The following is a 25464-nucleotide window of genomic DNA, read 5'->3' on the forward strand; positions in this document are numbered from 1 at the left end:
AATTTTGGATCCCAGGTTGTCTGACTGGAACAGATTTTCAGATGACATTAGAAAAGCCTCTGAAATAACATCAGTCGAGTTTTGCATGCACAGCTATTTGCACAAGCCAATTCTACAGTTTTACAAGACAATCGGCTACATAAACATCTGGCTGCTCCATTCCCAGCAGCTGATGAGCGAGGGGGACCTTTGATCATTCAACAAAGCCAGTTCCCTCCTGGGTACAATCCAGCAACCACCACGATTCAAGGGTTCCAAGTTTTGCTGTTTCTCTGTCCTGAAGCACTCATTGGCTGTCATGTGCATCTCAGTGTCATCCACAGCACAGCAGAGAAAATCAGAGGTTGAAGCCACAGTGACCCCCTGCAGAAACAGGAACCCAAACTAACACCACTGTCTGCTGTTCAAGCCAGGGGAGTGTATGCCATAGTTATCCACACAGGGTGACCGTGGGTTTTGACTGATACACAATGAAAAAATGTATGACAAGGGCATCTGCTAAAACACAGATTTTTTTTTTAAATAACTTGTTTTAAATACATGTTAGAAATCCTTTGAAAACCATGATATTATACAAGGTGCTCCTTCCCTTCTATAAAGATTAAAGGAGGAACAGCTTCAACCAGCACATGAAACAGGGCTATGTGTTATGATCTATTTTCCCTATAGCATCTGTAGGAAGTTGATTAGTTCCAACTCATGCTCAACAACATGAGCACTTCCACTTTCATGTTTTATCACCATTATAGTCAGAAATTAAAAGACTCTGGTGGCTTTACTGGTGTTCCCAATCCGGCAGAGTAAAGCCATTCCTGAAGGAGATTTGGGATTGCCTTTTCTGCTTACACAGTAGAGAAATCACAAATGCAGTTTACTGTGAAGCTGCCAATATTTAATAGTGTTTAATGGTGTGGTATCTGAGTGGAAAAAGGGCACAAGTGTCTATGTAGAGAACAAATCAGTTCATCAGCTTCCACCGAGTTTCCCTCTTTGCCTTCATCCCTGAATGTGTGCTGCTGGGTTGGAGTTGGGGGACTATTTATTTGCTGAAACAGCATCTCAGAGATGATTCTGGGGAAGAAACAGGAAGTAATTCTGAAAACAGAGGCAGCAAGATGCTCACCATTGAAGAAATAACGCAGGCAGGACAGGGGTAAATCTCAGTGATAACTTGGCAGAGCTACCTATGGCAAGGCCTCTGACCTGCCTCAGGCCGCATAAAACACCCTGGGCTGTTGCTGCCCTGTAGCAGGTTAGGTTGCAGCCAGCCTGACCGACCCCCACAGCTGCTTCCTCATCAATTCCCACAGAGGAGGGCTACCTTTCCATTTCCTAATCTCTAAGTGTGCATGCACAGCAGAAGGAATCAGAAATGCAAGGTTCATTTTGGCCCAGCCCATTTGGTTTGGAAGACATTCTCCTCCAGTTCGGCACATGAAGTGCTCTGGCTTCAGCCTCTTTTCTGTTTGGCACATGATCAAACCATATTTAGAGGAAATCCAATTCTTCTATAAAAGTTTCATCTGAATATATTGTGACCTACCTCTTTTCCCTATTCCCATTCAAAGGGAGAGAGCACTGCACAGCTTTCAAAGCTATTCCCATTTAAACATTACTTTCCATCTGTACATTTTTCAACTTCCAAAACTGTATCTGGTATGAAAAAAGAACAGCAAAGAAGGAAGGCTGTCTTACTGTATTATATTCACTTAATAATCATAAGCAATTTCTCAGAGAAGTCCTCCAGGCAGAGTTTTAATGTTAAAGCAATTCTTGCTTCATTTTAACTATCCACTGATGCAGAGCTGATAGCCCAGCTCATTAAAAAGTACAGGGCACTATTTCAAGAAATGTCATAATTTATCAGGCAGAATTAAGTCACCCTGCACACGGCAGCCTGGATGCACAACACCAGTGCCTCTGACACTTTCTGAATCCTGCTCTGAAGTCCCTCTGCTTTGGGCTCAGCTGCCCATGTTGCATGAAGTCACACAGCAAAGCTTCCTGCTACAGCATCATCTTTTTCAAGAGGCTTAGCAACATTTAAAAATGCATGAATCTCACTTGAGTGACAACCCATTTAACCAGCTATAAAACTATTTAGAGGAAGGATAGTTGGAGAGAAGATAAACATTGCAATCATTTTTTAATAAATATTGCAATCCATTTTTTTAGCATGGAAAGTCCCACATTAGGTTGACTAAGGAGTCCAAAACAGTGACAGAGTTCTCACTTTGTCCTGTTGGATGTGAGTTGTTGGTCAATAGATTTGTCATATCAGTGATAAGATCCAACACCTTCACTTTGCAAATTGTAACAGGCAAAGGAACCATTTCCTGGGATGAGGTTCAATTTAGCCCCCATATTATTATTTTGAGGGACTGTGGTTCTATTCTCTCAAGTACTACCAACACACAGGAGATAATTATTGATCTTTTGACTCATGTAAGATGGTAATGAACCACCTCCCCTGCCCATCAGAAGGTATTCTTCCAAGAAAATGGGCATTAGAAGAAAGCAGTAAACCCATCCCAAGCCTCTGTCAGGAAGGTGTGTATTTGGGACTGTACAACATACTGGAAACCAAGTGGTGACTTTATCAGTAAATTCAAGTGGCTCTCTTGAACTAGGTGTTACACTCAAGTGAGACACTGCAAAATCAAAGTACCTTGCTGATCCACTCTGACTCCGCAAACATCACAGTGCTCTGCTTAAGGAGTTGTGTTGCTTTCTGCAAGAAAACCTGATTTTTAAACTAAAGCCCACTAAAAGAAGATTAACTGCTCTTAAAAAGTACTTAACCACCTCTTTGCTTATTATCAAGTGGCCCATACATATCTGTCAGATGAGCACCATTGATAATAATGCATTAAATAAACACTTCTGCTTAAAATACATAAGTTTACTTATGAGTAGTTTGAGACACACAAATATCTACAGTTTATTCAGTGGAAGAATCCTCTGCTCTCAAAATGTCCATTCAGCAGCCCTGCCAGATAATGTTTCACAATACTACAGGCTCACTTATTCATAAACAAATCATTAACATTCTTGACATAAATCCATAGTGTATAACAAATCCCAGCTATGATAGTGTTTTACTACATTTGCTGTGCCCATCATGAATGGGAGTTCTGTTTTCACTAAAAAAACCATTCTCAACAAATAAAAGGCAAATTATTCTCTGCAAGAAAACCACCAGGATGAAATGCCTATACATGGATTACAAACTAATTATCAAGTTCATACTGCAATAAACCTGGTATTCAGTTAGTGAAAAGGGCTGCCAAAATGCATGCAAGAAATCTTCTTCCTAGAACTCTAGTAACTAAGAAACTCTGAAGGTAAAACACACCATTTGAGGCTTTTATATTTTCCTCAGCTACTCAAGAAACCTTTCATACATCCCTATTACTCCACACATGGGCACAAGAATCATCTGAGAAGACCCTTCAAAAGCCTTTCAGCTTTTTTTTATACCTCACTGCCAGGGGTATATTTATAGCCTTGTATCAGAGGTTTTCAGCCAAGCCCAAAATGACCAAGGCCATTTTTACATACCTCCACCACAACTTAAATTAGACTAATTAACATGAATGGAATAGTTTCATGAATGCATCAGGACTAGGCTTCTTGATCTCTCTGAATATACTCCACATGGATGACAGCACAGGGCAGGATTTTCCAAAAAAAATCCACAAGTGAATCTTCAGCAGGTACCCCAAAATGGCTCTATCACACAGGTGGCATCTCACTGTGCTGAGGGGCATGGAGAGCATGGCAAGGTGGGATTCCCTGCTCAGAGCTGGTCCACACAAGGGAGGACACTCCCACAGCACCTCCCAGAACAAATCACACAGCACGCAGCCATCAGCACTGGCCAACCGTCAGCAAAGCTTTGGATGCCACAAGGTTGAACCCTCTACCCTCAATTCATTAATACCTTCCTCACCACATTTAAAGAATTAAATGCTTCCCTGAATGGCCACATTTAAGTAATTAAAAAAAAAAAAAGAGGGTGGAAGATAGTGAAGTTACCATTGGTGTTCTCGGCAGATGAGATGTACGCTCACAAGAAGTGGGCTTCTCCCCGGCCCAATAAACATAAAGCAGACTGCCTCCTGTGCCGGTGCCAGCTCAGCCCGGGGATAAAAGATGTTTTCAACTCCAGAAAAGATCCATGTGCATTGAAACACTGAGCACTCAGCAAGGCCTCAGTCCCTTACTCACAGTGCACAGGCCTGTGGGCGCCGGGGGCTGCTCAGAGTGCATAAAAATATGCATCTGGCAAAGTTTTGCAGAAATGAGACCTTTGTCATTGTAAATACGTGCAGATTTTCATAGCAATTACATTGCAGCATTTTTAGGGGCATGACTCCTCTTTTTATTATTTCCATTGGCATGGCTTTTCCATTTCAGCTTGCTTTAGTTCCAGTTCTGTGATAATTTCATGGCAGTACACTCATGTGTGAGTATATGCAGCATGAAGGACTGACTGTTTTTAGGTGCAACTACTGAGGATTGTTCTGCAGTTCAGGAGAGCAGGTTTACAGGATCTATTTATGGGTCTCACTCTGTATCCAGCCTTTGAAAACATTTCAGATTTATTTTTGCCAGAGAACACAGCTACTGAAAAAACACTGGGGTTGTCTAATCTGGCTTTTGGTATCAAAACAGAGCTCACCATCCCTAAAGTTCTTGCTTTCACCCCTGATCACCTAAAGTTGTAACATATCTGTTAGTGTGGAAACCATCACAGCTGAAGAAGTTCAAGGGATGAATAAATTTAGGAATCTTCTCATTTGCCTCCAAGTTTTCTGAGCACCTCAATCACAATTTTAGATGTTGTCTGGAACAGTAACAGATAAAACCTAACTGTTAAAAAAGCAACAATTTAAGACATAAAATCACATGTAATCACACATCTATAGTAAATGAGGCACTACAGAAATGCCAGACTATGGAGGAGGTCAGACTAAAGTGATACATGATTTGAAAGAAGGCAAACAGCTCTGCCGGGAATCAGCAAGGAAACCAGACAAGTTAATCACTCATTTGCAGTATGATACAACAGCCAAATGACACTGAAACCTCAGTCTCAAGTCACCCAAGGAAACCACCATGCTGCAGAGCAGCCCAGGAAGCCCCTGCTTAGGAAACACACACCACACGACCTTGCTGAGCAGTGCTGGGAAACAGCAGGACTGGAAACAACTAAGGAGTACTGTAAAACTCAGAAGATACTCATGACCTGAAATGATTTCATCCTCCTGAGTTACAGGTAGATCAGAGAGTTTGCAGGGCAGCTTGCTGAGAGGGAGTGGTGCCAGTGAAAGGCCACCTGCAGAGTGTCCAAAGCCCCTGTGCTGGCCCATGGAGAACTGCAACAGGCAAAGCCAGGAGCCAACAGCAGAAAAACCTGAATTAACAGGGAGGCTGAGCAGAAATCCTGAGGACATAAGTGTTTGCCAGCCTTGATTGCCCATTTTCTGGAAATATCAGTATCTTCAACCCCACTTTCCTTTGCTGACCAGTAACCAGCATAAAAAACATAAGCTCTGCAAACAAACAGCTGTACAGCACCTGGTACTGCTAACACCTCTTCACTAACCTGGTTTAGAAGCTGAAATAAACACTACACTTTTGTTTCTAAAGGCAAAAGCTGGTCATCAGAACCCATCTGTCACTGGCTGTGCTCCGAAACATCTCATGCTGAACTCCAGCTTGCAATTGCACAAAGCACACCCCACTCACAGAGCTCCAACAGGCACACTGACCAACCACTTTCTCCCTCAATAAACTAGGGCTGTATTTTGCCCACTGATCTAGTTCTTGGAAAAGAAAAGGGGGGAAAAAAAGAGGCATGACCCCCAGCCCCTGATCCAGCAGTAAAATTTTCAATATTTTAACAGTGATTTCAAACAGGAGCAAAGCCAAGCCTGAATCCTCAGATTATCCTTTGCCAAACTCCAGGATCAGCGTTAGCAAATGAAAAGATCAAGTCAGTTTGCTCAGACAGACTGTAATTTCTGTACCTATATTTATTAACAGTAGGTACATAAAACTGAGGAAAAGAAGTGCTAGAAAAACACACAGTGATGTTAACCACAATGGCAAACTGCATGTACTGATCCTTTCCTCCAGCCAGGAAACATTTTCAAGCTGTTTCTTTCAAACTAGTCACTGGGTAGGAAATGCTTTTAAGACAGAAAAATATTTTCTTTTCCAGAAGACACCATAAAACCCAGGCACAGAGCACAGTATATGTTTTGATGAGAAATAATTACTTGTTTACTGTGGTAGTTCATTACACAGCTAATCCCCACACATTGTCTAAACAACTTATTTCCTATGGTGAGAGAGGAAAGGTCAACATAAACAAAACAGTCTGATTTTTTTCTAAAGAAGATGCAGATCACCAGCAACACATCTGCAGGGTGTAAAAAGCTGAAGAGCAACATTAGAGGACGTTCTTTGAGCACCTTCCAGTTTTTTTCTAAGTCAAGGTATTTCAGAATGAAATGTTACCAAATATAATGGAATTGAGATGTTCCACTATACAAAAATATTGTTCTAAACCAAGAGCTATTAATTCTTCAGAGCTGTGGGCTGTAGTTTATCATTAGCAGCTAGAAGTGAAGGATGGTTATAACATTCAATTCCATTTCTCCGCAGTGACTAAATGATGTACTAGCTAAATCATTTATGAATGTCAAAGGGTGACAGTTTTCAATTAAGATAATGAGATTCTAGAGGCTCTGGCCATCTGAACCCTGTTTGTGGATTCTCTTGCCAATTAAAAAAAAAAAAAAAAACCCAAAACAACAAAACACAAAAGGAAGCAGTCTGACAAACTGATTTTACTTAAACTGGATGCTAACAATTTAGCATTAATCCTACCACATATCTGCTAGCTACATACCAAGAATAAATATTTATACTAGTCACCACATGCTGTTAGGCATTAGTACAGGGTTAAGAAGATGTAAATTGAATCATATATGTTGGAAAATGAAATAATTTTGCTCTTCTCCTTGTACTCTTCAGCTCCTCAGGCAAAGACCCAGCCTTTGTCCATACAGCAATCTCAGCAAATGGACACACAGCATCCAAGGCCTGGCTGCTCTAGGAGAGGAGGGCAAAGTCAAGGGAGAAAATCAAGAAACTGCTCACTCACACAGCAGGAGTGGGCAGCCTCCCCAACAGCCAAGTGCCTGTGGATCCTGGATCAGGTCCAAATGAGGACACATCCCTCCAGTGGCAAACACAGCCACTGTGGAGATATATATTCCAGATCTCTGTAACTATGACCCCTGTAAGTGAGCATCCTACCCATTAGACCCTTTACTGTTAACTTCCATGGAGTATCTATAATATAAGTGCTGGTAGCAACAACCATTATTCGTTTTAGCCATCTCACACCCACTGTTCCAAGTAATTCTTTATAGTGACCCACTACTTTTCAGGAAAAAAAATAACAAACAAAAAAAAAATCAAAAGAAACCCTAAAGAACGACAACTACACAGTGAAAGTGAAGATAAGCTTCTCAGGGTAAAACTTCAAACTCCCACAGAAGTTCAATAAAGTCAAGTCAGAAAAGCAACACCACATTAGACTTGTTGGTTCAGACGTTACTAAGCACTGGCCAGACTCCATGCTTTCCCTTTTTATTTTACTTACAATTAGCTGGCAAGAGATGATGATTAGCTAGAAAAACCACACTCCCTTTTGACCTCCAGGTGTACAAAGCAGACCAGCAGTAAGTGTTTCCTAAAGCAAACCCAGGATCTTTAGGCAGTGCGCAGTAAGGCTTCAAGCAGCCACAGCAGCAAGTCACCACACAGTGTTTATGGCACAAACTCTCACTATGGAGCCCTCAGCTCCTGCTCAGATCTCTCAAGGCAGGCTCTGAGTGTCATGGCACTGTCAGGCAGGCACCTGCCTCCAGACTCTTTTTTCCAAAGCCTTTTTCCAAGGCTGGACCTGTACAAACTTCTGCACACATGAGAACTTAAGGAGGACAAGATTACAGCATGGTTCTGTACAATGGTGAGCACTGCCAGCTCAGCTTCCTGTTCTACTGGAGATCTGGACTTTACCATCTCTGTTCCCAGTTCATACCCATACTCAGGAAGAATTAGAAGGGCCAAAGAGTGCAACAACAATGCCAAGTATTGTAAATTACCCAGGCAAAACAAGGGGAGTTACTCTGGTGTAGGCAGCTCTGCTCACCAGGGGAATCTCACCATACAGCACAGAACCCAGTCACCTTGGTATTGCCAGCACTGAAACCATCCTCTTCCCAGTGGTAAAACTGCTTATATTTAGGAGGTGATGATATGCTTGAAAGTCATTCCTCCCCACCTCCAATAGATGGACAAACTGCGCTGTGTCAGTTTGTTCCTGTTATAAAATAGTCCCCAATTCTCCTGGAAAGCTCCCAACAGCTCTGTTCCCTCCCTGGCCATCCATCCCACTGCCATTGCAAAGGAAGCCTTTACCTGCTCCTTTAGCCACAGAGTTCCAACTCAAGGGTTTAATAAAATTCCACCTTAAATAAAACTCTTGCTGCCTATGAGACCTACTAACTGGGATACTACAAAGAGTAACTTTTCTGGAAACTGGGTTGCACAGCCAAAACCACTCTGGACTGAGGGCTCTGCAGCACAGCTGCAATTGTTAGCAGTGACTAACATTGTTATCTAGAACTCCTCAAACTTACATTACTTTACAACCAGCATGGGAAGTCACATATGGTGCTGGTACAGCAGTGTAAGCTCATTTTAAAGCAAATCAAGTTATAGAGCTCAGTGGAGAGCAAATTTAAAAACCTCCCAGAAAAGTGTTTAAAAATCAAGAAAAAAATTTAAAAACTGACAGATTTTTGGGGATAAGGAAGAATATGACTGCACATGTATGGATTTGAGAATAAGAACATGTTGGAAACAATGCTTTCTTTTCCCACGATGAGGCAGACTGCTCTTTAACTTCAGTTTTGTAATGATGGTTGCTGGATAAGAAACATTTGTTTGCTCCTTAGAAACATAGGGAAAAATAAAAAAGCAAAGTGAGCATTTTTCACCCTTTAAGAAACAAATACATGACATTTTCACAAGAAAATGTGAACAGAAGAAGAGATCTCAGAAACAAACTGGATCACAAATAAGCAATACAGGTTTTGGCTGAAAACAGAAAATATTTCCTGAGGCTCTGGAGGTGTGTCAGGCTCCTGGCTGTGCCAGGCAGCAGCTGCAGCCACCGTGGAGCACCAGGGCTGGTGATGCTCTGAGCCCACTGCCAGCTGCCATGGCCCTGCTCCCACCCTTCTGTGACACAGTCCGTTTCCCCCCCAGAGGGGAGCAACTGGGTGACTGTGAGGGTTATTAACACTTCCCTAGGTGCTCTGTAAAGCAGTTTTCCCCAGCCCCAAGTGAGTGGGTGGTGCGCTCACTGCGTGACAGACGCTCCTCTGGCAGATACTGAGCAGCCCCTTATCCAAACAGCATCAGGGCCTGCTCCAGGATGACCTCAACAGCACACACTTTCCAAAAAGAGAGTACAGAAACATTTAATTCAGCTCTCTTAGACATTAAGTCTTGTCTCATAAAGCTACTCTTAAAAAAAAAATCAAGTAACATTTGGACTTTTAAAAAACACATGAAGTTTTTTCTCAGTCATAATAAAAGAAACATGGTGTAACTCCATTGGCATTAGTATTGGCACTTAGATTTATACCAACACTCTCATAATCTGAATTTGGACCAAAACCAAAACCCACACATAGGTAGGGGCAAAGTTTATCCCCAAGTGAACAAAATAACATCTCTTGTAGACATTAATGGCTTCTGAAACTCTCTAGCTTGATACGACATCAGTGATTTAAATGCCAAACCACATTCACTCTGTTTATCTTGGGAAGCTCCACATCCATGTAAGAACACCCTCAGACCATAACAGAGGAATGAAAGGTCAGGCTGTAACTTTCAGAACCAGTGCAGAAAACTTAAACAAGGTATGGGCACTTCCCTGGTCAGTGCCACACACTGCAGCTGGCTATTTTTCAAATATCATGTAAGCAGCATGAATAACTTCTGATACAGAGAAATAAAAACTCAACTTGAAAAAAAGCAATACAAATACACTCTGAAAGTAATTTAAACTAACTAGAAGTGAGCTATTTCAGTGCAAGATTTCTGCAGATGTGGTTCCTGGGCCATGCCAGGCTGCTCATGCACCTCTAAAGTCCCCAGCTAGTGACTTGCTCCTCCCACACTCAGAAGTTCTACATCAATGTATAGCACTCAACTTCATCCAAAGCCTCCTCAGATTCTGTCTTTCTGACAAACATACTAGATATCTTAATCTATAGAGACGTCACTGCCCCACACAGCTGGACCCTGCTCTGCCCTGCTGGAGCAACAGTCCCAGGCTCAGAAAACCTCTCAAGCTTTTCCAGTCACAGGGGTGAAAACCCTAAGCTGCAGCTCTGAATGTCTCTTTCCAGTTGCAGATCTGTCCATGACTCATTTCAGCTCACACTTGCAGCTCAGCATCTCTTCAAATGTGACTTTTCCTTACGGGAGATGAGCTCCACCACTTCTGCAGCCTGAAACTTGTCAGCATTTTAAATGTGAGCAGGATGGGGGAGAATGGCTTCAGGAAAGGAATTATAAGCACTAACTAGAATTTATCACTAGAATAAGTGAGTATTTTTCACTGTCTTGAAGTGCCAGGGCTTTTCACTACCCTTGATTACAAAAGGCAGTCATCTCATTCATTTAGAGATGGCTTTCAGGCTGGCCATAATGCCCAGACAGGCTGCCCTGTGCCTTGGCAGACCCTGCAGCAAGACTGATATTTCTGACAGGGCTATTTCTCACACCAGGTAGCCCCACTTCCAACTGGACACCCCCAAGGAAATGATCTGAGCTCTGTGCGTGATGGACATTGAGGAAAACAAAATCCCAAGACTTCAGAGGGGGTTAAGCCCCGGGAACTCTGAGTCCTGTTCCCAAGCCAGAAGCTGTGGGACTGTGAAGGGCAGGTACAAGGAGTCACACACGACCTCAACAGCTACAAGAAATAAAACTGAGTATTGCAACACCCACCTGTGGGAAAAAGGCAACAGCAGATCCTACCTGTGCTCCTGCAACCTTTCAAATTGTTCAACTCCTCCTTCCATAGCAACTCTGTATTTTAGAGGTACAAGACTGAAACGTTGCCCTTTGAAAATGTTACATGTCCCAGCACCAAGCTTCAGGCTCTTTAATGAAAAAAGAGCCTCTAAACACCGGATCAAAACAAGTCAGTCACAAACAAATGCTTCCTAACATTCCTTATAAACCACAGAAAAGTTACATTGCCATCTCAAATGGCAAGATAAAAGTTAATGGATTCAAAGGCCTATCCCTATGCACCGAGATGAGGCTGCATGCCTAAACCTGAGTGATTTAACACTCGTTTATCAAAGTGAACTGTCCAATCCCTAACATCCCTTCTGCAGCCTTCAGCAATGATGCGCCATCAACAAGAATGACACAGAGAGTGTTCCACCTCCCTCATTATCCCAACAGGAGCACTGCTGATGGCAGCATAGCACAGCCTGAGCAGAGCAAGGGCCACAAACCCACAGTTCCAAGGCAGCCCAGCTCAGTAAAGGTGAACCTGAACCCAGCTCAAGGCCTGGCCAGTGCCTATGCCTTGTCCTTGGCTGGAGGATCTCGGGCTTTGGGTGTCTCAGAAATCACTGATGAGTTTTTTCTTTGTTACCTACAGAAAGGGCAAGCACCCAGCACTCCTCAGCAGCACTGCACATCCCTCCAGCACTCTGTTCTAGCAGGAGGCACCAAAGCTGTCTTTACTATCAGGATTTTCTAAACACACAGTACCAAGCTCAATAGGGCCTTTCAGCCACACTATCAAGAGGCCAACATAAAATTTTCAAAATATCCTTCCTCCTAATTCTAATCCAAACAACAGAGCACAGCTGTGAAAACTGAAGCCTGTACAGATCTGCGCTGTATGGGCTCCTTCTTAAAAGCACTGGGACAGGATTCAAGCTTCTGCATTTTCTGATTCAAATTTATAGTCAGGCACAGAAAATTCCCATGGACTAGGGAAAAAAGAAAAATGCTTAAGCTGACAAGTTTCTGAAAGATCAAAAAAATTCACTGCTGTCTTCTGCTGACACACTGTGCAGCGAGCTGGGACAGAGGTCCACACTATCCCCTGACAACCAGGCAGCTCAGGGAGCTGCCAACTGGTGTTTGCTTAAGTTCCAAAAGGTACTTTTCTGGTCAAAAACCAGAAAAAATATAATAAATGTCACATGGAAAAGCTAAAATTTGCAAAAGGTTTGGTTAAATAAATAGCCTCAAATGAGAGGAAAAGGGATTAAAACACTGTTTTCAAAGTCTGATGTATTTTTTTTCTAACAATTTTGCTGCTTGTCTTTTCACTCTCCAGTTAGAGCCAAAGCCAGAATAACCAGCACACCATAACACAATTCCCAGTGCTCCTCTCCCCAGCAGAAGGGAATACTAGAAAACCAAGGACAAAATTTCTTAACACAACACTAGAAACCAAGTTTATCATACTAATTTGGATGGGACAGTTTTGATAAATAATAGCAGAAAATTTGTTTGCCTGTTTTTCTTAAGCAGAATGACAGGGAATGAGGGAAGGGTGATTTCACTCCCCAAGAAACTACCATTTTCTGGTCAGTGTCATCATGATCAGTTCAGAAAGCACAGATTAATCCTGACAGCAGGAAAGCTGGTCCCCAGCTTTTGAGGAAAGCCACAGAGCAGCTGAGACTCACTCTGGAGAGCCTCTCCCTGTAGCCATTCAGAGAAGGAATGTTGCATCCAACCCTCCCACATGTCCCTCAACACCCAGACTCAGGGAGGGAAAGGAGAGATAGAAATTTGCAGGTTCAGATGATGTATTTGATGTTGCCACCATCACAATGTCGTGGCCCCTCACAGACCCCAAACTCCTCTTATCCTGCCTTCCAGCCAACAGAATTACTCAGGAAGCTCCATAGCAGAGAGAATTTTTCATTTTAAATGAGATTATACAAACCCTCTGGATCTCATGTAACAGTCCAATGGACGGGTTTTCTGCCCTGCTCTTGAGGCTCAAGGTTGGTACTGACTCCAGTGAAGTTTGGCTCACATCCCACTGCAAGAGCTTCAAAGCAGTTACCTCACCAGTGGGACCAGACTGAACATCAGCTCTCCTCTCCAGACACTCAGTGAGTGGGTAAGATTTCACAAGAGCACAGTCCACCAGGTAAAACACTCTCTGGAAAAGCCTGGCCTTGAACAAAGCTGAATACAGCCAGCTGAACACTTTTAAACTTACTCTGGGGTCATCCTGAAAGCTTCACATGAGATGTATGGAACAACCATCTCTCAAACCAGAGGGAGCTTGGCATGGGAAGAAAGAGGTGGCCACAAATCTGAGCTTCAGGACACTTAATTACATTTCTATCTGCTCTCAGTGTTCTTGGCAGCTCCCATCAAATATATCTGGAGAAAGTGTTTTCATGTGAGGAGACATTTGAAAATTGTCTGGCTTAACACAGGCCCAAGGCCACAAAGGGTGATGGTGCAAGGACTCTGACAGCCCTGGTGCTGCCCCAAACCCAGCAGCACTGTGCTCACAGCACAGCTCCGTCAGTAAAACTCACCAGCAGCAACTCAGGTTAGAAACGCTCCTGCCCACGTTGCCTGGAAGCAAAACCAGCCATTTTTAATCTGTGAAAGGGACATTTATTTAAATGGTCCCAATAAAAACACTTATGGAGGTTTTTCAAAGACCAGCACCCCTGAAGTCGTCACCAGCTGCCAAGGCATCGGTGCTACGAGACCAACTTAGTCATTCTGAGGCTTTGTGTAATTTTGTAGAAGCAACATCATTAAAAGAATATTAAACACTGGCAATACACAACTTTTTTTTTTTCCTTCAGATTCTGTGCAAAGATTTATATTTGCCACTCCATATTTTCAGGGTGTCAGCAGGAAAAACAAATAATGAAATATTATATTAGGTCTTCTCAGGACACTTGTACAATCACACACATTTAACATCTTTGGTCAAAGAGTTCTGATGCACTTATTCAGAAACAGCTCAGAAGACTTAACACTGTCACCTGTAACTATTCCAGCTATTATATGAAATGCAAATAAGTTCAATTCCTAGACATGAAAGCACTACAGGAAAAAAAAAAATATTGTAAGTCCTAAACATTGCTTAAAGGGCCTTTTCAGCTACACACTTACCTGTCTCTGGGTAATCAGACTCTCCTCTTGCCTGCACAAAGCCACATCAAAAACACAGTAGTGCTGTAAGGGTGAGGACACCTAGCCCAACACCCCAGCACCAACCCAAGGCATGTCTGCAGAAAACACAGCCATGCCTGGAAGGAAATGTCTGGGACACCACTGCTGACTGCCCTGTCCTGCTGGATGACACCAGGGACACACAAAATCTGAAACAGGCACTTAAAATTCTGAACTAGACTGAATGCTTTAGCTTGCCTTTCTTCAAGGAAATCACTGCTTAATTTTTTGTCTTGGTCATCAAACAGGCTGGCACTTTCATAAACAGAAACTAGTATTAAACTATAAATGAACCCTGAAGATCATTTCCCAGGGGGCTTTCCACAAAGCTCTCACTGATTTTGATTTTCTTTTGGTCATAGAATGCTTCCCAAAATTAACATTTTTCCAGAGACATTCGTTTTCTACAAAGAATAAATAATGTAGAAAAAAGGAACTGCCTGAGCTAAGTGGTGCCAGATGAGCCTCCTGGAATCACAGAGCTTTGTTTTAAAGATTCCTGACTGCTGTAAAGTCATAGCAGCAAACGAGTGCAAAACTCTGATGCCTTGAAAGATATCCTGAAGCCATACAGTGCCAAAACACCGGGCTGTAAGACTTCAGACGTTTGCAGCCACATGACTCATGCTTAAATTTCAAATACTTACCATTTTTTCCTTCTGACATAATATTTAATGAAACCAGAGTTCAGTAGTAGTATCAGTCCTGCTATATATGTCTTGCAGGAGTTTCTGCCTAGACAGCTGTTTGTGTGCTTACAACTAGCTCGTGTTTGGCTTAGAAAGGCTTTCCATATGCTTTAAAAATTGGAAAACTATTGTTTTAACTGACTTTATGCTGTTATTTTTAACACACATATGCATGTGAACACTGAAAATGATTAGAAGATTCATTTTGAAAGCACCAATAGCACCTAAAAACACATTACAGCTGAACACATGCAAACATGTCACCAAACCACAGTGGCTGTGATCACCTAGAAACCATCACATATGTGTAAGTCTACCCAGAGCTCACTTCTCTTTAGTGAAAAATCTTTTCAATGCTCCTGATAGATGAAAGGCAATTGATGTGTATACTAGTGGTAGTGGATGCATGTAATATACATGAAATTAGCAACAGTCTACTATCACAAAATTTAAAAGTAGATTGAAGGTGCAAGGCTACAGGTATATTAACAAATTCCTGTAAAAAAAGCAATATGTTTATGAGGCCTTGGATAACAGTGCTCACAGCCCAGCCTGAAGATGAGCAGCAGCACCCCAATGCTGCTGCTTTCACTTTTTTCACTTCCATTAACAGCTACACTGTTGTTTTACTGCTGTACTGTAACAACGTGGAAGTACACTTCAGCAGCCACTCAAAGACTGTGGTAAAGTAACCTTACACAATCTTATTTCTCATGGATTTCAGAGGACCTGCACAAGTTATATGATGCCAGAATTAAGCCCTGGGGTTAAGGAAATCCAACTTGCCCCAGTAAAGGACTTGAAGCTCCCTGCCCTTCATCACCCGCTTCACTTCATCTCATCTTGCCCACCCACAGCTCTCCTGCACAGTCTTGCACAACACATTAGGAGAGATGTGGAACTTTATGAAAGAAATAAATTCTAACAATACACTATAGCCATCCATTATTAAATCCTTGCCAAAAAATGGCCCCAAACTGTGGGTTCCAATCAGAATACTGAACTTCCAGACGAGCAGACAGAGAATCACTGAAGTCCTACTGTGAACACTTGGCCATCTGCATGCCTGTATGAAGCCAAGCAGTGTCCAGCCCAAAGCTCCATGACACAGCACCCCTGTCTGTTCCCCTCTTCCCCTCCTCACTCATCTGAGCCCACCGCCTGTATCACCCACAGAAACAGAGTGAGATCTTCTCCAAAAGATGGCTCATGAGCCTGGCTCAGTTCAGGGACATCCAGCAACACAGCCCGAGGCTGGGCAGCACCAGCACTGCTGCTCTGGGGGAAAAGCTGTTTGAACATGGTGATCCCTGTTACCCACACGTGTCAAAAGAAGCAGGGAAACTTGTAAGCAGGGCTTATAAACAGCACAGCCTTGGAAACTATGCACCCACTGGGATTTATTATCTAGAAACAATGTCTGGCATCAAGCTTCCAGGAAAAATTAGGTTACAAAGCAAATAGCAGCCACCTCTCAGGCTGTGAGAACACCTTGCTTGTTTTCAAACACCATTTCAGAGTCCTCGCGGGAGCATCACTGAGACCATCAGCTCCAAAACCCCAGCTGTGCTGCCAAGGGCTGCTGAACCAGGCACAGAGGTACATTTGGCAATAGTTTTAAAGAAAGATTTCACAATATTTTTGGCATCATTTCAACAAGTGCCAATGCCACAAACATCAAGTCACAAATCAGTGCCCACTGCTTATAACCATTGATAAGGTCTGCTGCAAACACGGCAAGGCAATCAGATCAGGCAGGTACAGTGAGCTCCAGACTGGAGTCTCTGCATTCCCAGCAGAGGGAATGACCTTTAAATACCTCAGGCAACCTTGGCTGCTGCTCCAGAGAAGACTAGGAGGTACACACATGTTCCATACGCTCACCTGCACTTTGCCAAACACAAGCCAGGAATGCCACCACAGAAATTAGAAGCAAAAAAGTCTCACAAACAGATACAGTCCCAGAGCATCTCTCTTAAATGTGAATAATGCTAATCCTGTATTACCTGAAAAAATCATCATCTTCTTACCACATCAGAGACTCGCTGATCCCTGTGGTATATTCCTGCAACATCCCAGATGAATGATTTCACATGTAATTGCCTGTCCCACTAACTTTGGAGAAAACAGACGAAACGTCAATGTTGCTATAAGTGAAAGAATCATAAAAAGTGAACAGAAAGAAAAAGCAAAAGCAGGATTTGCTGTATTATATTTTCAAGAAGAAACCTCAATATCTACACTTTCTAGGTTATTCTTCTAATCCATTTAATTCAATTCTACATATCTTCCAGAAACAGAGAGGCTTCTTCATTAAACGGCAGCATAACAGGAAAAGCTTCCATCAGAGGGAAATAGAGACAGGCTGACAAAAACAAAATAAAACAAAAAACAAACCCAAATTAAAAAACAAGCTTATTCCAGCAAAGCCAGAAACCAAGGCTCTGGGAAGGGGGGCACATTTCAGCAGCAGATGAAGCTTTCAGCAGCAAATGGCCACAACAGCAGTGGGGACAAGTCCAGCTCATGCCCCAGCTCACTGTGTTCTGTAACCCAGCTGCTGATGACACTTCATTCCTATTGCATATACGTGAGCTTTGCTGCTGACCTCACTACTGGAATTGTACCATCCAGTCAATGCCAAAAACTTCAGCACAAACTATGAAACTTGACAGGACTGAGCACATTTGGAACAGGAGATTTTGCGTGAACGGCGGCAGACCAGGAATACACAGTCTTGTCATCCTTTGAGTGGGACTGGGAAAGGAGGCCCAAGAGCAATTGAGGACCATGGCACAGTTGGTCAGGACACGACAGGAGCCTTCACACTGCGATGGCCACTGCCTTTTCAGTTAAACACACACAGCCTGCCTTAGCTCTGAGGGCAGGACTGACCCGTACCAAGAGGCATCCACTTCCAAAGGCAGTTCATACTTTCCCTTACTGAACCAGGCCAAAAGAAATATTCTGAGAGATGAAAATATTTTCTTTGCCGTTTTACTTAGTACAGAGCTACACCACGGACTAACAACAGACCTGCACTCCCCCACAGCTGGGTATTGACACAAGATACATCTGTGTCAAAACTAAGTCACATACCATGCACACATTAGAACATCAAGAAAGCTGGGCCAGCTCCACACTTCCTGCACCCATACATCACCCTGATGTAAAAGACAGGGCTGTATCTGCCATTATACATCTCCTAAATATCCTGCAGTAGTGACTTGCCATAACTGTAATCCTAGAATACATTAACAGAGACCATAAGACGTCATCTACTCTACCCAGTGACCACAAACCACCCTGCTACAACCAAAATCCCACACCCAGAGCCTCACAACACTTGCTTGTCAGCCAGAGAGAGTTAGTGATGCCAAGGACAAGCAGAGGGCCCCCCTTCAACACCCCCACAGCACCAACATTTGTTTCACAGCAGTTACGTGCTGGGAGGGAGGGAGCCTGGGACAAAGAGAGCAACATGGGACACCTGAAACTAAATTAAGATGTTGAGCAGGAGGAAGAAGGGGGAAAAGATGCATTTATAGTGTGTACAAGCTCTCCTCAGGGGGCCAGGCAGCGCTGCCAGCAGTTCTGGCCAGGCTGTTGATTCACAACATGTCAAGGGGAGATCAAACTACTCGAAAGAACCAGGCTTCAAGGGTTTTCTGGAGGAAAAAAAAAATCAGAGGGGTTGGGGTTATTAGATAGTTTATTGCCCATGTAACTCTAGCTCATATATATATGGATTAGGATTAAGGTTTCAGTTCAGGATCTCATCCTAGTTACACCAGCATCACTGCTTTCATTTTGTCCACAAATCGCTACATTGTTATTTAGCCCCTTGTGTGAACACAGAATTATTATGGGCTTCCTATGACTTTTCCAAGGCTTTCTCCCCATTTCAGAAGCTGGCACAAATCCAAAGCATCCTTTAATTCTGCAATTTTGAGTCCCCCTGATTTCTTTATTTTTTAGAGCATCTACAGTTATTCATGTACTTCTCCAGAAACTCCTGTTGGCAAAAAGTGCATTTCCAGGCACTCAGCATTTTGATCAACTCAGGATGCCTGGAGACTCCAGCCAGAGGCAACCAAAGTAGATTTGCACAAAGTTAGTGGCCACAGCTGAGAACTTCAGTGCTTGTGGCTCCCTTTCAAGAGCAGGGAGGAGCACAGGCTCCCCTTGCTACAGGCTTGGGTTCTGCTGCAACAGGTAAGCCCAGGGATCAATCACTTCCCCTCCTTACAGCCCTGGTTCCCCAGAGCACAGAGCCATTCCCACCCGCTCCCTAAGGCCAAACCCCTAACAGTGCACAGGATACAGCTAAACAAGGCTAAACAAGGTTACAAGCTTATTTTGCAAAACACAAACATTTGGTTCTCTTTAGCCTCGAATGCTCTTTTAGGCAGTATCAGATATTTGTCATAATAGCACCTTGTTATTTTAACAGTTCCACAAGGGGACACAAAGCCATTCTGTACAATCCAGACCAGCACAACGCTACTAACCTAGGCTTTCCTTTTCTCCTTCTCTTCCCTCACCTTCTCCTTTGTCACCAGCCACCGGGTGGAGCCTCACCTGAGGTCTGCCCCCTGCATCAGCATCTCCCCAGGGAACACCCCTCCCTCCAAAGAACCCAAGACCATTAATTCCTTCACTCAGGGCATCCTGCCACTTGTGTCTAGCTCAGAGGTTTCTGACTAACACAGGGAAAGAAATAACTAATAATATGCACACATAGTTTTACCCTGGAATCCATCAACTATGTAAGTGGTACCCCATTTCTATCCACTAAAAATCAAGCTTTTCATTGAGAGAAAAGTACAGCTTTTTCAGACGGGGAATTATTCCCATTACTGGCTGGTGAAGATTAAAGCTCATAGATCTCTCAGCTTGGCTCTACTACCAACTCAAATCAAACTGCTGAATTTTCTGCTTGATGATCTCAAAGTAAATTCTCATTTTGAATTGCAAAAGTAGTAATAACCTTTTCTTGTCATCTGCTGTGCCCATTGATTCTTATCCGAGATATCCAATTCTCTCTCACTCGACACTTGCCCTGGAAAACTACATGAAACTGACGCAGTGGAACTACAAAGTGAGTTTTATTTCATCTCACTCTCTGCCTGTCTCGCTTTTCCCCGGACTATGCAACACGCATACAAGCCACACGAACAACGGCAGAGCCGGCACCGCACACCCGACCGCCGCCGGAGGGTGCGTCAAGGGGGTACCCCGGCGACCCTGACACATCCCGACCTCTGCGCGTGGGGGTGCCAAAGGACTCCCACGGGGCTCCGCATCCCCCGCGCCGCTCCGAGGGACCCTCCCGCTGCCGCGGGTCAGGCAGGGCCGGCCCGGGGGTGCCCCTCACCCGAGGCGGCGCCGGAGAAGCCCCCGGGCGCCGCGTCCCTCGCCGCCGCCCGCGGTCGGCACCGAACTCCGCCGGGAGCGCCGGAGCCGCCGAGCAGCGACACCCGGGATGCCGCCGGGGCAGCGGCCCCGCACTGCGTGTGCGTGCGTGTCCCGTGTCCCCGCACACCCGCCCTCCGCGCCGGCGGGGGGAGAAGTTGCCGCGAACTCGCGGTACGGGGGTGATGCTCCGCCGGTCCCGCCGCCACCCCGGAGCCGCGCGGCCCCGCCGCCCCCCGAGGCTCGGAGCCCGGCCGGCCCCCCTACCTGCAGCCGCTCCGTGGCCGGCTGCCACATGGTGCCGCGGCCGGGAGGCGCTGCCGAGCGGGGCCGCGCGCGGCTCTCTGCGGGCGCGCGCCCCGCCCCGCCCCGCCCCGTCCCGCCCACGCGTGGGGGCCACGCGCGGACCCGCCCGGCAGCGCCGGTCCTCGGGCACGGCACCCCCGGGCTCGGCAACCATCCCCCGGGCATGGCATCTAGCCTACCTGGGCACGGCAGCCATCCCTCAGGCACGGCATCCATCCCGCCTGGGCACGGCATCCGCCCCACCTGGGTACGGCACCACCCGGGCACGGCATCCGTTCCCTGGGCACAGTATCCCCCGGACACGGCAAACATCCCACCTGGATGCCTGTGGTGACCGGGACAGCGCCTCCCCCCAGCTGCTGCCACAGCCCGGCGTGTCCCGGCCCCTCACGGCCTCTCGGGCAGCGGTGCCGGTTTCCCCATGGCGTTCGCCGTGCGCTGCCTGGGAGGGTGCCCCCCCTCAGAGGAGCCTTCCCCATGGGACACTGCCTCACCACAGTTGAAACTTTTTCCTCCGGTTCTGCAGGTGGCTCAAGCTGCTGCCAAGCACGTAGGACGTGTAAGGGCTCTGTAAGGCCGCAGCTGCTGGCAGTGCGGGGTCACAGGGAGCCGCCAGCTGAGGGCAGGATCCCCCCTGCCCGGTCAGTGCCGGGGTGGTCCCCGAGGAGCCAGCACCAAACCAGCATCAAGGCCACATTCAGCTGTTTCATGGTGTTGGGCATCCCAGCTGTGTCCCAGCACCCACAAGGACAGACACACACACTCTCTAGAGGTCTGCAGGCACTGCTCTTCCCCGAGGAGGCCAGAAATGCCAGAGAAAAGCAAAGTCTCTGCAGGTTCCAAAGCTGCACCAAGGAACATTTTTTTCCAGACACAAAAGCTGCCCCTGGTCCTCCCTGCTCACCTGAGGCTGCCTGGGTAATGCCTCATGCTTGGATGCAGGAGGATTTGTTAAAAACCCAGAGGAGCCCATGTCATACTTGTCCTGAGCATTGACCACCACATCTCACAGGCTGCAAGCCAGGCTCCAACACAATGTGGGTGTGTGACCCCGGGGACACAGGGTATCCTTTCTGTGTCAGTGTTTTGAATAGCAAGGAAAAGAAAAAGAAGGGAATTTTCTCAAAACAGGCATCAGGCTCACCTGTGGACAAACCATGACCTTTGGCAGGGCAGCTCTGCCACAGGATCCATCTCAAGGACCAACACCTTGCAGGATCTGGGCGAGGCTGGATGTGATCAGAGTAAGACTCAATGAACATGAACTTTACATGAACTTTTAGATTGTTTCTGGAAAGATTCCACCAGTTCATCCCTGGGCAGTGATGGCCTGATAAAAGCAATTCAAGTGTTGCAGCTCCATTTACTGATGCATCACCCCTTCCTTCCCCTCCAGGAAGGGAAGCACTAATTCTGCACCAGCCTCTGGCTGAGATGCCCACTAGAACTCTTTCGAAACACCATGTCCCTGTCACACCATTGTTTGTTTCAACTGGTGCCTACACTCCTGCACGAGTGCCTACAGTCCAGCCTTTTCTAAAAGCCTCGCTCTTCCTCAAGTGAGCTCTGGAGCAGTTTCATCGACCCTTGCCATATGGATAAATCCACCCACCACCATTTCCTGAACCAGCTAGGAGCTGGCACAACCCAGGCTGTCAGCAGCAGGGCACACAAAGGAAGTTCAGGATCTGAAATTAGCAGGAAACCAACCCTGGGGCTGGAGGCTGCTTGTCTCTTGGTTTACATGACTTTTATACAAACTAAAACAATTGGGGAGGGAAATTTGCATTTGCTACGAAATGGGTGGCACGTTACGAGAACAAATGAATTACTTAATTTCAAAAAAGGATACGAAAACAAGAGAAAATGAATGCTGTAAGCTTCAGGCTTTAGTTGTATGAGAAGGCAGGAATATGCTCACATGGGGAGAAGCTCAGCTGCAAATTTTTCAAATCCAACTGTTGATTAGAAAGCAATCTGGAACCCCTGAGCCCCACCAGCATCCTCCACAAGCCTCACCAAGACAGCAAAGTGGCACTATGGGGACGAGAGAGCTACTGAGCCCTTCTGCTCATGTTGGTTTAGTCTCCAGGTGTGCTCTGCACCATGGGCTGTCTCAGGAAATTCAGCTGGTTTGCCTTTTTGGTCATGCCCATGACACCTCTGCAGGAAACTTGGTTTTCAGCTGGACCAGGTGCTGCTGGGGTGGTCAGGCACCAGCCAAAGCCTAGCTCAGGGAATGATTCATTAAACTTGGGTGAGTTCATGTCACAATCTCGCTAAGATTAGGTCATTTCTACCTAGACTTTCTAATATTTTAATCCAAGCATCATTCTTTATTTGGTATTTAAGCTGTTCTGCATTAGGTAGGGTCCTGCTCCAAGCCAGTCAGAGAGCTTTGACTTAAATAAATAGTGTGAATTCCTATTTCCAGGATGTACTATGTTCCAGAATGTGCCTGTAAGAAGATACAGGGGCTTTTTCTATTAATTTTCCTTTTACTGTGCCAAATTGTGGAGTTTCTCTTCTCAGAATGAGTTAAGACAATTCTTTTCAAAGACTGCAATACATTAGACAGGTTGGTCCCACTTCTCTCACTCTCCTTCCTTTCAGTGCTCACAGGACAGAAATACTGGAGCCAGGGGAGATCTTGCATTTCAAAAGGGAGTATTGGATGCATTAGGACCAATTTCACTTTTATTCAGATAGTAAATCTGAAGCATTTCCTGTGACTCCAGGATATTTTTTGTCTTTTAATGGCTTCTAGTTATTGGGTTTGTCTTCCTTTTGCACCATCTCATCCACTAATAAGGATTATTTTATTTAAGGTTTTTATAGCAACATGGCTCCTCTGCATTTGAAAAGAAAAATAAATTCTTTTGGTTTTAACTATAGCATTGCCTTTTTAATTAACTAAACTCATCCAATTGCTGATCCCATTGAATTATTTGACTTCAAAAGCTCAATTTAACTTTAGGAGCACTTATTTCTCACTGAAACACAACTAGAAGAGTCATTCAGTTATTTAAATGCTGCTTCCCCAAATATTTTGCAGACTTCGCAAGTCCTGTTTCCAAGATCCTCTTTTTGATTATGCAAGTTTACAAAGCATACAGAACTCATTAAACACATCCCTTTTTTTATTATTAATTCATTTTACCTTGTATTTGCTTTTGTAGAGTGTTTGCCTAATTAGCAAATTTAATGTTCTGTAAAGTGCTGTAATTAATAGCATACTTCCAAAATCTAAATATACTTGTTACTCTTAAACACTTTGTCAAATCACCTGAAGCAAACGTGGCTACCCTGCATAGATGGCACCAGACACCTCATCTGAGCTTTCCAATATTTCTCTGAAAAAATTTTTAGTGCCTAAGCAACCCAAAATACACTATCCAAGTAATTCAAACTGGTTTTTCTGACAACTATTACATTTTAACATTCAAGGTAACAATAAATTTATTTTTATGTAGAACTTCATCTCATGTAGATGACAAAGCTGGATAGGATGGCATGGCTTCAACTTTATGTCATATAAATATGGCAAAGGGAACACCCAAGCTGGAGATTTCCAGTTCCCATGGCAGGGTGCACACTTTGGAGTCTGGGCCTGGGGGAGCTGCAGTGAGGCATTACCTGGGGAGGACACAGTCAGGCTGGGGCTCCAGCACCACAGCCAGCCATGGGATGCAGGCAAGGGCAGCCAGGGGCAGCATCAGAGCACTGGCAGTTTGCATACAAACACTGACAGCAGAAACCTGGGGTTTGAGGGGTCTCAATCATTTGCAGAGTTCAGAGGCTATTGAGAAACAACCTCAATGTACATGTGGTCACAGATACACCCTCTGCTGGGAGCAGCAGCATCTAAAGGTCTGGTTCTGATTCCTTGCCAGGGATCTCCTCAGGCATGGTCACTGTTAAACTAGCAGCAATTCCCAGTAAGAATGTTTCATTAAAATACTGGCAAAGTACAGACCACATTATCTTCAAAGGCCCTTGATTTCCTTTCAGTATTGTGTTTTGGTATTTTGAAAGGGAAATTTATTTACATCCCTGCTTACTGTATAATCCCTAATGTTATTTAGTAATCATTTTCATTTTGATTGTATAGGTGCATAGAGATGATTATGCAGACATGGGAGTGCAGCTCCACCAAAGGTGGTTCAGTAGAGGGCACTTCTGCTCCCAATGCATCTGCTTCATATCCCCTTTACAGGTATTTTTAAATGGCATCAGGAGACACTATAACCTGAAGCAGTGTGGTGTTAATGATTTGTGAAATTGAGGCAGCAGTAAGTATCCCAGTCAAGGGAGATAATTCAGGTGTGGATGTACCATATTCTCCCACCCATCCCCATGTGCTTCCCAGGGAAAATGAGGTCCTGATTTCCAATTTGCTGGGGAAGCTCTTGCTGGCATTCCCATAGCAACCAGGTGTCTTTAATTACCTGTGTGCTGCAGTGTTTCTGATTCCCCCTTCAGCTTTAACCACCCCACCACCTTCCCCAAGTACCAGGACAGCTACTTCCCTTCCTCTTCCAAAAGTTCAGTTTTGGAGATGGATGGACTAAATAAAAGCATGGAATATGCATTCCATGGTGGTGAAGTATTTGGCCATGTTTATGTGATATCCCCTTTTTTCTTATCACCTCTAGAGGTCTTATTTTTAAAAAGGCAGAGAGACATTTGATCTTACTTTTCCTTCATG

The 25464-nt window shown here is 44.7% G+C and overlaps 1 protein-coding gene across 1 annotated transcript in view; it reads right to left on the reverse strand.

The window, feature by feature from the left end:
• The window catches only part of PID1 (phosphotyrosine interaction domain containing 1), an 84736-nt gene extending 63936 nt beyond the window's left edge, over window positions 1-20800 (reverse strand). The window contains exon 1 of the mRNA XM_036389212.2: window positions 20718-20800. Within this exon, the coding sequence (XP_036245105.1) occupies window positions 20718-20747 (30 nt within the window). The 5' untranslated portion in view covers window positions 20748-20800. The remainder of the gene's footprint in view (window positions 1-20717) is intronic.
• Between the last annotated feature and the right edge of the window lie 4664 nt (window positions 20801-25464).

The sequence above is a fragment of the Molothrus ater genome, chromosome 10, assembly GCF_012460135.2.
Source record: "Molothrus ater isolate BHLD 08-10-18 breed brown headed cowbird chromosome 10, BPBGC_Mater_1.1, whole genome shotgun sequence".
In the NCBI taxonomy this organism is placed as follows: Eukaryota; Metazoa; Chordata; class Aves; order Passeriformes; family Icteridae; genus Molothrus; species Molothrus ater.